This window comes from Tyto alba, unplaced genomic scaffold, assembly GCF_018691265.1.
Source record: "Tyto alba isolate M040663 unplaced genomic scaffold, T.alba_DEE_v4.0 Super-Scaffold_16, whole genome shotgun sequence".
In the NCBI taxonomy this organism is placed as follows: Eukaryota; Metazoa; Chordata; class Aves; order Strigiformes; family Tytonidae; genus Tyto; species Tyto alba.
In genome coordinates this window covers 684,146-697,278 of record NW_024881278.1, presented here as the reverse complement: position 1 = coordinate 697,278, position 13,133 = coordinate 684,146, and the positions used below count along the sequence as shown (strand labels likewise).

General features: G+C 36.0%; 1 protein-coding gene across 4 annotated transcripts in view; it reads right to left on the bottom strand.

The window, feature by feature from the left end:
• Positions 1–13,133, bottom strand: part of KIF16B (kinesin family member 16B) — a 143,945-nt gene that overhangs the window by 103,045 nt on the left and 27,767 nt on the right. For 3 of the 4 annotated variants that reach the window (XM_042789555.1, XM_042789553.1, XM_042789554.1), the window contains exons 5-12: positions 13,036–13,133; positions 12,431–12,540; positions 11,659–11,801; positions 10,128–10,296; positions 9,815–9,946; positions 6,785–6,960; positions 4,823–4,888; positions 709–768 (exon numbers count right to left, since the gene is read on the bottom strand). In XM_042789555.1, the coding sequence (XP_042645489.1) occupies positions 709–768; positions 4,823–4,888; positions 6,785–6,960; positions 9,815–9,946; positions 10,128–10,296; positions 11,659–11,801; positions 12,431–12,540; positions 13,036–13,133 (954 nt within the window). Of the gene's footprint in view, positions 1–708; positions 769–4,822; positions 4,889–6,784; positions 6,961–9,814; positions 9,947–10,127; positions 10,297–11,658; positions 11,802–12,419; positions 12,541–13,035 lie in introns of those variants that run through there. The other variant, XM_032994769.2, reaches the window with a different exon arrangement.

Genomic DNA, 13,133 nt, shown 5'->3' with positions numbered 1-13,133 from the left:
TGCTTCAGAAGCAGTCTGGAGCTATATAAATCGCAAAACACAGGCCAGCTTATGTGAATCAGTTGCAAAAATCCCTGTGCTTGAGACTCCAGAGCATTCTTAGGTCAGCTGCATCTGTCTGGTTTGAAGAAGACCTAATGGAGGAGTTTCTGATGCAGAAATCCCATCGAAAGTTGTTTTTCAAGTTTACAAGCCATTTCTGACCAAAATGTGAATCTGAAGGCCAATGCAAAAATCTGTGTCCGCTATGCAGCGCATTCACTGAGATACCCAGTGTAACACAAAAGGTGATTACTCACAGGTATTGTTGATATAACATAACTACCGAGAGGTTGAGGCATTCGCTTGCCCCTGCCCCCGGTTTTCTTCATTTGCAACTCAATAAAAATATTCAGTAATTTAAAGATTTGTAAGAGATAAGCTGTTTTGCACTGTGAGGTCACAATGGTGAAAAAATATTATTTAAAATCTTATTCAAAAATACAACTGTGCCTGAATTTTACTTTTAAAAGCCCTCAAAACCGAATTCTTTGGAAGAAGCTAAAACAAGTCTGCGAAAATTTTGCATTATTAAGAATAAAATAAAAAAAAAAAAAACAATCCAAAGAAGGTGACTTAGAACAGAAATTTTTTTTTTTTTTTTTTTTTTAAGAAAAAACACTAAGGATAGTTCAAATGCCAAGTTGAAAATTTATTTATTTGCCTTACTTTCAGAATATCTTGAGTTTCATTCCACTTGTTTGTCCACTCTTTGGTCAGTTCTTGCACCTATAAAAGAAAATATTAAGAGAGATGTGATTTTCTCCAAAGCCCTTGATAATGCATTCTCAGAGAAGTACTAAATTCTTGTGAAATTCTTTATGATGTTTAATACTTAAAGATTAGAAAATACTGTTGCTCCTGCAATAAGTGGCCATATCTACATATCTTTCTCTCAAAAAGGAAAATCATATAAGTATTTATAGTCTAAAATGAAACAAAGGACAGGGATAGCCACTTTCAGATAATGGCAGGCAGATCCCTTAGCTGTTACAAGACAACAGCTCCTTTTCTACTGCACAGGTAGGCATGTTTAAGCTAAAATACCCTCCAGCGGATGGCATGCAGAGGAGGAGGACAAAGCAGACCAGGAGCCTTCAGGAGAGAATCAGAGCAATGTTTGTTGCCACCTAGAAATCACACACTTGGTTGAAGTCAGCAGGAAAGTGAGGGGCAGCTTGCAAAGGCATTACAGACAGTGAGAGCATCGGGTGTAGAATCATAGAATCATTTAAGTTGGAAAACACCTTTAAGATCATCAAGTCCAACTGTTAACGCTGCCAAGCCCACCACTAAACCATGTCCCTAAGCACCACATCTACATGTCTTTTAAATCCCTCCGGAATGGTGACTCAACCACTTCCCTGGGCAGCTGGTTCCAACGCTTGACAAGCCTTTCATTGAAGAAATTTTTCCTTCTATCCCATTTAAACCTCCCCTGGTGCAACTTGAGGCCATTTTCCTTCATCCTATCACGTGTTTACCTGGAAAAAGTGACCAACACCCACCTCGCTACAAGACAGCCATAAGGTCTCCCCTCAGCCTCCTCTTCTCCAGACTGAACAACCCCAGTTCCCTCAGCTGCTCCTGACAGGACTTGTTCTCTAGACCAGCTTTGCTCTCTTTCTTTGGACACACTCCAGCACCAAAATGTCCTTCTTGTAGTGAGGGGCCCAAAACTGAACACAGTGTTTTGAGGTGTGGTCTTAGATAACTGATAAAGATATTAAACAGAACTGGCCCCAAAACTGAACACAGTGTTTTGAGGTGTGGTCTTAGATAACTGATAAAGATATTAAACAGACCTGGCCCCAGTACTGAGCCCTGGGGAGCACCACTTGTGACCGGCCACCAGCTGGTTTTAACTCCATTCACAATAATGCTCTGGGCCCGGCCACCCAGCCAGGTTTTTACCCAGCAAAGAGCGTACCCATCCAAGCCACCAGCAGCCAGTTTCTCCAGGAGAACGCTGTGGGAAATGATGTCAAAGGCTTTACTGAAGTCCAGGTAGACAACATCCACAGCCTTTCCCTCATCCACTAAGTGGGTCACCTTGTCACAGAAGGAGATCAGGTTGGTCAAGCAGGACCCGCTTTTCACAAACCCACGCTGCTGGGGCCTGATCGCCTGGTTGTCCTGTACGTGCCGCGTGATGGCACTCAAGATGACCTGCTCCATAACCTTCACCAGCACTGACGTCAGACTGACAGAATGCTTAGGTTTTGTCCTGCCTTTCCTACTCGTCCAGTTGTCTATCTCATAAATTAACTTTCACAGCTTCCACATCAGGACATGTTCTTTTCATTTCGGAGCCTTTCAGACCTTTTAGAAAGCAGTGCATAGAGGGTGCTTCAGGTAGATTCACTGCAAAGCTCTGGCTGACTTGGCATCATAATCACAGTAAATAAATATATATATATATACACACATGTACTTTCATTTTTTAAATCACCAGATTTCTATGCAGGACTTAGATATGTAGACTTTTAAAAGCATATACAAACTTTTATTATTTGAATTCACTTCATCTGCAGAAAAGCTGGGGGAAAAAAACAAAACAAAACAAAACAAAACAGCTCTGTCCCTGTATTATTACATATAAAACCACTGTAGGAAAGAAAAAAAAAATCTTCAGTGCAGTTCCTCCAAACATTTCCACATTTGCCTCCTGCAGCCTACTTTCATGGCTGTCTTTGCAGATCAGCTGCAAATTAATCAATGAGAATTAAAAAAACCTTATCTCTACCTGTATCTCAAGATTTCAACAAAGAGAAGTAAACACATTTTTCAATGCATCATTATCATTTCTAGTGCTGCTAATTGGAATGTTAAAACAAAACAAAAAACAAAAAAAAAATGGAAAAGATTAAAGAAAAACATGAAGAAGGTCTATCGTAAGTCTATTTACCATACCAGAACAATTTTTATTGCTCAGAAATAATTTAAAAATTGTTCTTATATACTGACAAATCAACTCATTAAAGAAAGCCACCATATATTTGTCAGATCATTTAAATATGGTGATAAAGTCTTTAGATCTATATAAACAAATTAATTATTGCACTCATTCAATTATTAAAAAAGCTATAACCACTGCAATATCTACTAAGAGTTTTCAGTAATTATGTCTATTGTGATTATCATGAATAGTAATCACATAACCTTCTAATGGGGCTGACAAAGGATAATAAAATATGCTCGATATACTTCCCACACAGAGAGGCCAACACTTCTGAGCAGGACAAGTAGTGATTACTGTCAGAGCATGAATAACATACTCTTAATTAGCATATAGTCAGGAGTTTGTGTTACTCAGCTACTCCTAGATAAAAGTTTTTTATTTGTGCACAAAAATAAAAGCATGCTACATGTACTAACAATATTATCATTCATCTCTGATTCAGCTAAAAACTTTTAAAAATCTAGTATGAATATAAAAAATAATTTGCAACTGAAGGTTCATAGTATGGTTGCACATGTCCTACTTTAATTATTGAATACAACACAGTAAGGATTCCCACATATACTACAGACTTGTAAAATGCATTCCTAGCAGAAACTTGGCTTATGCAGAAACCTGGTGTCTACTTTGTAGCTAAGGTTCATACTAATACACTTATTTTGACCATTTTTGTTATGAAGTTTATTTTTAAAGTATCATTTCAATGAAAGCCATTTCAACATGTCTTTAAAACCGGCATAACAATGAGTATCCTGAAAACTGCAGACAGATACCATATCAATTACTTCAGTCAAAACAGGATTCTCAAAGCAATGCATTCATTAATTGCAAATGTGTAAGCAGCACTAGTGTAAACTTGAAATTTAAACCACCTAAGTCGTCCCTATTTTTTAAAGGCATCATATCTACATTTGATTGGCATCTTGCTGACAATATTCAGAACTAAATATTTGCTGCCATGGAGCTGAATGATTTCAAATACTTTCTGCTCTTCTCTTCCAAAGTCTGAGTAACACTTTTTTTTTTAAATAGTTTGCAGTAGATTCAAGAATAGGCAAGTCTGTGGAAAAGAATTAACACAGAATGATAGAATAAAGAATAAAAGATTGCAAATTAGAAAAGTGAGAGTACCATTATATCCATATTCTTTTGAACTCTATGAGTATATCAAAACTGTTTGGAAATTTCTCCCAGCCTCTACACTAGGCTGGATTATTAAAACAACTTGGTGTGAGGCATACTATGAAACACACTTAGATCCGAGACCCTCCCCAAAAAAGACAGCTAATAAGGCACTGAACATAGTTGAACATATCAAAGACTGACATTTTCTGAAAACCTATCCCGCAAGGTATTGATTACTTTAAAACATAAGAGTTGGCCGTTTTCTCCATAAATCTTTTACTATATTTTCTACACACTGAATGCTTTGTTACTGTGATTACCAGTTACTGATTACTCTGATTTAGTGGCTTTTCCCTCTCTAGTCTATTTATAAACATACCTTTTTTAGTAAGCCAAGTTGGCCTGGGAACAATTATTTTCATGCAATAGAACTGATATATAAATATCAAAGATACACTTTGTTCTTAGTTATAATGTCACCTTACATTAGTAGGATAGCAAAATTACAAGTTCACACAGAGTTGGGTTTGGTTTGGTTTTTTTTTTATTAAAAAAAGAACCAAGACAATGCTGTTTGGTGGGAGAAAATTTAGTCGTGTCTCAAAAAAAAATCCTGAAAATTATCAACACTCTTGCATTCATACCCCCCTTTTCCTCTTTCTTGTTTAAAAACTGTATTATGAAATTGAAACTCACCCTTGCTTCATTCCGCTGAAGCTTTTCTTCCATGCTTAAAGCAGTTGGAGAATCCAAGAGTGCGATCTAAAATGGTAAAAAGCAAACATCACCAAGTTAAAAAAGGAAGAAAAAAGTAACAATTTCTGGTGAAATCAAATGAAAGAAATGCAATTGTTCAACTTTTTGATTATTTAGGATGAAGTATTTTAAACTCTAATATACATAATTTTATCTTGAAATACTGTAAATAGTATATCCAAAAATCTCGTAAAAAGCAGGTATTTCACATACAAATCATTGGCTTGAGAGTACTATTTTTATTCAGTGTATACACATGGTCGCACACAGACACTAAAACTGGACACAAGTTTATAACCTAATACATATATATATTTCTATTAAACATGAAGATTTATTATGCATCAATAGTTAACCATTTTGTTATAATACAGATATATATTGCCTATCTTTAATAAACATATATTAAGGTAATTGGCCTTAGAAAAGGAAAACTACAAACAACACATACACACAAGCAACACTCATTACTATGTGACCTTCTACACCTAATACAGCACTACATTTTGGTAACCAGTATCTTCAAGTGATGTACAGATGCATTTGCAATACAGTATTCTGGGATTATAAAGGAAAACCACAGAAGAAATTATAGATATTTATATTCTACTGTGCATACATAACACCACCTGCTGTTTCACCAACCATCACAAATTCAATTAACTTAAGCAAGTTCTCTATTGTCTCCCACACAGCCATCTATCACATCCTACAACTGAACCCGATTTATTTTGTCATATCTACTGCTTCATAGCTTGAAATTAGGTCAAAGCATTAGACCTTCAAAGGGGCCCAAGTTATATCTACTTTGCCAATGCTAAATGAAACCATATTTTGAAAATAAATTAATTTTCCTCCTCTCAAAGAATATGGGAGAAACACAAGTATAATAGAGTAATACAACTCCATAAAGTTTTCTAATTGTCTGTAACAAAGCAGAGTTGTCCAGTCATCTACAATACCTATTACTGCTTCCAACTGTGGTCCCATCCCCTTTTCAGCAAATGTTTTATAGTAATGAAATCTAGCTGAACTACTAGCCTTCAAATAAAAAAATTCTATGTTGAATTGACATTTCACATTGCACAACCCAGCCAAAATAAAATTAGATAGTTCTAGAAATAGATCTGAAGTATCATTTTGGATAACTGTAAAACCTGTTTGCTCAAATATGAAATCTAGCAGTCCTGAGTGACATTATTTAGAAAAGTCAACTGGCCTGAGCCAATTGCATATTCCTCATTGTTAGTTTGGTTTCACTATACTGAAAACAGAGGAGAAATTCAGCCTAACTGAGTTTGTGCAGCTAATGTTTATAGTGGCTAATACTGATAAAAGAACAAGAAAGAGAATCATGCAAAAGGAAAGCATAGCATGACACGTTTTCTTATATCCCCACTGAAAATACTTCCTACATATTTAGCATGCTACATGCTTTCTAATGTACTGTGCAGCCAAACACAAATAAAATGTATTATTCAAACCCATTCACACTCCTGTAATTTTGTATTTACACATCTACAATATTTTATACCTTCTACTTCTTCTGAGACACTAGATAAACTACCTCTTCAGTCCATCAGGCTAGACCCAAGAAATACATTACTGCTCAGTCTCCTTATGCTGTGGTGACTACCTGTTCCACAGCACACTGCAATCAAGCTCTGATTATACTAAGAGAAAGCTGAAAGCTTTGGGATGACAATTTTTCCCCCTTACGTTAAAAGAGGTAATCTACTGGCCATATGGAAACTGATTCAATCAGGAAAATAATATTCATTCATAGCCTCATAGAGCTTGTTTACTCAAATCAATATAATGAAAGATAATTATCTCATTACATTCTAGAAATAGATGTTATAACTCAAGGAAAATTACACATAAATTTCAAGTAAAGCTAACCTGATTCCCTTGAGCAAGCAGGGCTTTTAATCGGGCTATTTCAGCTCTCAGCTCACGGATCAGTTTGACGTTAGGATCCTCATTAATAGTAGGCTTGTTGATGATGTTTTTGGCTCTATTTGCATAGCGAAGTGTACTTAAAGTTTCTCCATAATTGACATCAGCAGGTGAAATAGCTAAGGAGATGAAATCAGAAACAGTTTATCCAGCACCATATGTTTCATTTAGCAAAGTTAGTTTATATTTTAAAAGTCAGATAAACTTAATGTAGACAGAAATACACGATTAACCAGTATGGCTACTCTTTGATACAATTCTTCACCTACTTCCACTGCTTTCATGTCACAACTTTTCTTAAGTAAACATTGTATTAGAATAGTGTATTAGAATAATCAGGTCCAACAATCAGGTGTTGTAAAGAAATCCTGCTGTCAATATACTTAACATTTACATTTCTCTAGTAAGCATAAATGTCCCATATGAATACTTTACACACTTTCTTGCATTTTTTTTAAAAAAAGAACAATGGGAGAAACAGTATTTTGTAAGTATCAATGTAATAATTGAATGTAAAAGTCATTTAGGGTAAAAACATAGTAGGTTCAGTCCAAGTTTTGAAGGGAGATTAAACAGCATTCAAACAAAAAGCAGGCAGGAAAAAAAAAAAAAAAAAAAAAAGAGAAGAGCTTTGGTAATTTACAAACCTAGCTATACTGCTGAGCTGCAGGCATCTGGCAGCATGTAGAACTGTTACTAATCTGATGCATCAAGAGAAACCAGTATTATTTTTACAGGGAACTCAACCAGGAAAAACAATGGAGTTTAAATGAAAATGCTAATGCTATCCTTCACTTATTTTCCTAACAATATACAAGATGTTCCCAATTAAAAAGATAACTAATGCATCCAAATAGATGAGCAGAAACACAGAAAAGAACACCATGCAGAAATTATGAGGGACCAGAAATCTCAATAATCAAACTGAACAAGAGAGCCGAAGACTCAGATAATGAGAATACCTGAAAAATGTAATCAAGTAACCAAAATATTCTGCCCTTCCTCATTCTCTCAACAGTAATAAATATTCTTTTTGTGGTAGAAGCTCCCCGAATTAGGGGAGATGCACTTGGCAACAGACCATACTTCCCCTAGCGCACACTATCACTTCCCTACTTTATCTACTGTCTCCTCTCCACTATTCAATTGTTCTCTTTCTGGAATAATGTTACAATACATTATAGAAACATGACAAATCAGAATTGGATGTATTTTTATAAGAGCCTTTCCTACAATTTGAGATGAACTTCCTGGGTTTTTTGTGTTTAGTTACAGAAAAGGCAGGCCAAACATACCCGGACAGCTTGTCAGGCTCTGTTAGGCAATTCAGCCACATTACCAGTAGAGTTACTGCTGGAGGAAAGACCAAACATCAGGGCTCTGCCTAGCAGAAGCATCATCAACAGACAAGGAAGTTGCTGAAAAAGCAGCTGGACACTGTAATCATTAGAATTGGTGCTGAAAGCTTACTGTGTTTCTAAAACTTCTCTTCCCAATCCCTCTGTCAAATAAAACCAACCAACCAACCAAGTTATGGAACCATGTAACAGAAAGAAAGCATCAAGAAGAAAGATACCAGCACAGTGTTACTTAGGAAAAATGGTTGAGTCTGGTCCAATGTGCACTTTGGTGCTACTATGATCAGCCTGAGGAAGAAAAGTGTCATGGATTCCAAAAACATCCCCAAAATCATGCAACAAAGGAACTGCTATCCAGAGAATTTGACTGTAACAAAGCAACTGAAGGATGAGAATTTGATCCAATGCATTTTATTCCCTCTATTCTGCTCTCCCACCATTCCCAATAGAGGACTGTATCAGACTGCATTTCATTTGAGCAGGAAAGAGCAAGAGAAATTTCAGAGCTGCTCTTCTCTTCACACTTTGTATCTCCAAAATCCTCTCCTCTTAAACATCCTCCCCGCTTCACTTGGGTTTTTTTGGGAATGGAATTCCCATTACAGTTTGTTGAAAAACCTGCAATACATATGCCATAGGTAGGTTTTTAAACCATGTGATCCTTACATAGCTTCCTACAGGTGAAAAGGAAACTGTAAGAAAAGTTTGCAAGATGACAAATGATAAATAATTAAATTTAGACAAAAAGTTAAAATACTGTGTGCATTCAAAAAGTAGGTCAAATAAAAATGATAGTCTCACCCACTGAATGTCAAAAGAGACCCAGCTGTTTCTGCTACTAGCGCAACAAAAAACAACACAGTTTTCAGAAAGCAAACTGATTCGCACATCAGTATTGACTAGATGCACAGAGCTAGAATTTTGGATTTTTACTGAGGATCAAGTCTGCAACCTTGGGAGGAGAGCTGTAAGGGGAGAGAAGTACAAGACTTTATCTAAGTCCAGGCTTGAGCATTTGCATTTACCATGAGTAACAGAGCTGTCTGGAATGCAAATGAACCTCAGGAATAAACAGAAACCATTACTTGAAATTTCACTGGTCAGATTAGCCAATTGTTACACACTTGTGCGTGTGTCAAAAACACAGCAGTGAGGTAGACATCAGAGCAAATGCAAGCAATTAGGCACATACATTTGGATGATCCTTACTTAGGCAAGCAAATGTCTGATGACTCTACAGACACAATCTTGATACCTTGTTACATTTGTGACCAAATACTCAGCCAGTGATAGGTGCACCCAAACAGATAATCTGCAAATGAAAACAAAGCTCTGGAATTTGGGATGCACAGCTGCTATTGTCCATGACATTACTAAACAACTGGACTGCCCCCATCTATGCAATGATACCCTATATAGTTAAACTGCTAGAATAAACGTTCTGCAGAGTGTAGGTAAAGGCAGTGTGTAACTAGAAAACTCAGAGAGAAAGACATCATTAATATGTGTAAACACCATTCTGCCTTAACAAAGCATCTGGAATCTAAATATTTACAGCCACTCCTATTAAGCAAGAACTATTCCGGATGCAAAAAAGTAATTTAAAAACACTTACTGGCAATCATTATAGTTTTAGAGTTTCCTCCTAGGCTATCTTTTAACAGCCAAGTCAAGACAGAGTCCCTGTAAGGCACAAATACTTGTTTCTTCTTTGAAAGAGGGTTTGTTGCGTCCTGAGATAAATCAGCTGTGATGTGTAGGTAGGGGGGAAAAAAAAAAAAAAAAAAGTAATTATGTATTTTCATTCATTTTCAAAAACATTATGCATTTGTCTAAGTAAAAATGAACAGAAGTGTAAGTAAACAGAAAGGTATTTAATGACTAAAAAAAAACCCCAAAACAGACAAGCACAAAAACCAGAGACTTACCTAAGGCAGAAATTACATTTCCCAGAGTAACCAGAGATTTGTTAATATTCCCTCCTTCCTTTAATCTAACCCCCGTGGCACCAGTGGCATCTGCTCTCTCGCTTCCAGCAAGATCTACCAAATGAATCTTGCTAACAGTTTCACAAGGCATTTCAGAATCAAATTTAGCCTACAGAAAAAAAAAATAAAAAAGAAAGTATGTTAAGCTACAAAATTCTGAAATTTTACTGAATCCCAGCTTAGTAGCCTTTTTCATGTCATGACTGAATTTAACCTGTTTACAATAGCAGAGCTTCAGAGGACAGATGTGTTAGAGGTGCCACAGAAAGGCATTTGATCATGAATTGCTGCCTAATTCCCACACAAGCAGTTGCTTCTTTAAACTGTAATATTTGCAACTTTCTAGCCCCTTATGCACATGCACTGACAACTGTGAATTGGTATTTACATGATGTACAGTGAAAATGTGCTGAATTCATTTTATTAAGCTTTCAACATTTATTTTATATTTCTATTTAGCTTTCAACAAGTTATAGCATACACAGACACATTTACACTCAATTTCTCCCCCTGCCTTCAAGTTCAAGTAGCAAATGCAATTTTATTCTATGATTTTAACTGAGGATTCCTCCCAAGTTTTATTTTAATTGATACAAATCAACTCAGATTGCACTGTTTCAAACTTCCTTCTACATTTACAGTACAACAGTACAACAAATCCTTTTGCTGCCTGACTCTCATTCTCTTCTGAAAGCTTTGCAAGGAGCAATTCATCATTAGTGAACAGCTGGTACACGGGATTCTGTGTGTGTGTTTTGGGGGGTGGGGGGAGGAGACATGTAAAGTTCTGTCAGGAGAGGGAACCACCTCTATGCTACCTTCTCTTCATCTAGCAGGTTATCTGTGGACTGTCTAAAAAGCCCCCCAAAAGCAACGATGAAGAGCAAGAGTCATTAGAAAAGGAGTTTACTACATATAAACAAAAAGATTACTATTCTCTGAGAAAACATATTAAATCTCTCCATTATTCCATCAGTAAAGCAAGGAATATAAATAGGTTTCCAATAGTAACAGATGAAGAGTCAGCAAGAAAACATTTCTACACTCTATGAGTTGGGCCATGGAGACAGTTTCTTTCATAAACCTTGGATAACAACGGAGCATAACAGGTAACTCATGTTTGGCTCTGGCTGAAGTCTCACTCAACATGTTCCTCACCCACTCCTGTCACAGCAGCATCATGAAACACGCCAGCACTGGTCACTGCTATTCAGTCTGAACTCCAAATAATTATCTGCTCAAAATCTATTAAATATAATTTTAAGCAATCACATTACGCTGTAAATTTTGAAGATTATAATCCCTGATAAATATAATTCTCAAAACTATTTTCACTCTTCTAACTTTCCCTATCACAGAACAACAACATACTCATTACCTACCCATACTTGCTTATTTGACAAACTTATTTTGATTATCATATGAATGCAAACACATGTTAAGACAGGGGGGGCTTGGTTTGGTTTGTTACCTGAGTGAAGTTGATAGTGAAAATGGCATGCGACCTGCTACTGACATCATTCATTCCAGTTGCAGCTGTAGTTCTATTTATATTTCCTGCATCCATAAGTTCCTCTACATCAGTATAATTTTGCACTAAATGTTTAGACAAATCTAAAGAAAAGCAGAGTGTTACAGTATGCTCATACACGCACTTGATTTTCTTTACAAAAAAATTCAAGTTACCCTCACAACTACAAAGTAATGCTGCAATTATTGTTTACTGTCATACTTATTTATCACTTAAGGAAAGGAATGAGGCCTCATGTGAACAATGGAGAACTTGTACATTTACAGTGAATTAAGAAAAAAGTATGCAATTTTACTAAAGTATTTAGTGCAAGAACATTAGCATAATCCCTCGAGAGACACGAGCCTTCCCTGGTAAAGGACAGATTAAGACAATTAGATCCTAATAGGTACTTTCCATCTAAATATTGAAGATTTATAAATTATACTCAACAAATTATTAAAACCAACTGCATCTCTTAACATTATTTAAAAATGTGTTATAAATTTACAAATAAAAGCTGTACATAAATAATGATCTTAGAAATGGGAAAACTAGTGGGGATACAAAATGACAGGGTATTATCCTTTATGCTTTTATATCAAAGGAAAGCACTGTATCCATCATTATTAATATTTTTAAAGATAAAAATGCCCTATGCAATTAGACACGACATTTTAGAATATATAAAGGTAATAAAATACCCAGTGCAAAACACTGACAGTGTTTTTACCCTCAACATATGGCCCCTCTTTTGGATGTTCTCGTATTCGTAAATTATTAGTTTTTGATGACTTCCGTCTGAGAAGATCTCTCACACGTTCATTATAAATTTCCAGGTAACTGAAAAAGATTAGAAAACCACTGACTGATTCAAGAGTCTTTTAAAAAAACAGGAAAGCCATGTTAACATTGTTTGAAAGCAAGATGCCTGGAGAAGCAAATGGATCCAAAGTTGGCTTAAGATAGTAATGACTACAGTGTACATGTATCATAAGGAAGAAAGCAATAAGCAAATAGAAAGAAAGCAGACATCAGCATGATCAAGATCTCCTAATGTCAGCCTGAAATAAAGGGTAAAAATAAGGAAGATGCTGTCCAGTAGCAAAGGTATTTTCACTATCATTTAAATAAAATGAAAGGCACAGTTGTTAGACTCAAGTTAGAAGTACTGCACATTCTGACAACGACTGCCAACAAAAATCAATTATAGGACTGAGGCCAAGCATGGAAAGTTATTTGAAAAGCACACACTTTTCTCTGAGATAAAGTGAAATGGGGTGGTTTTAACCACAACAAGTTTGATAACCATCAAACTATTAACATGTCAAAACCTACCTGACCTCTGTTCGAAAGGATGCCTCATTCCGCTTTGTTTTTTCACTTATTTTGCTGAATAATCCTTCACAAATTCGAGGTATTAAACCTGCATCACC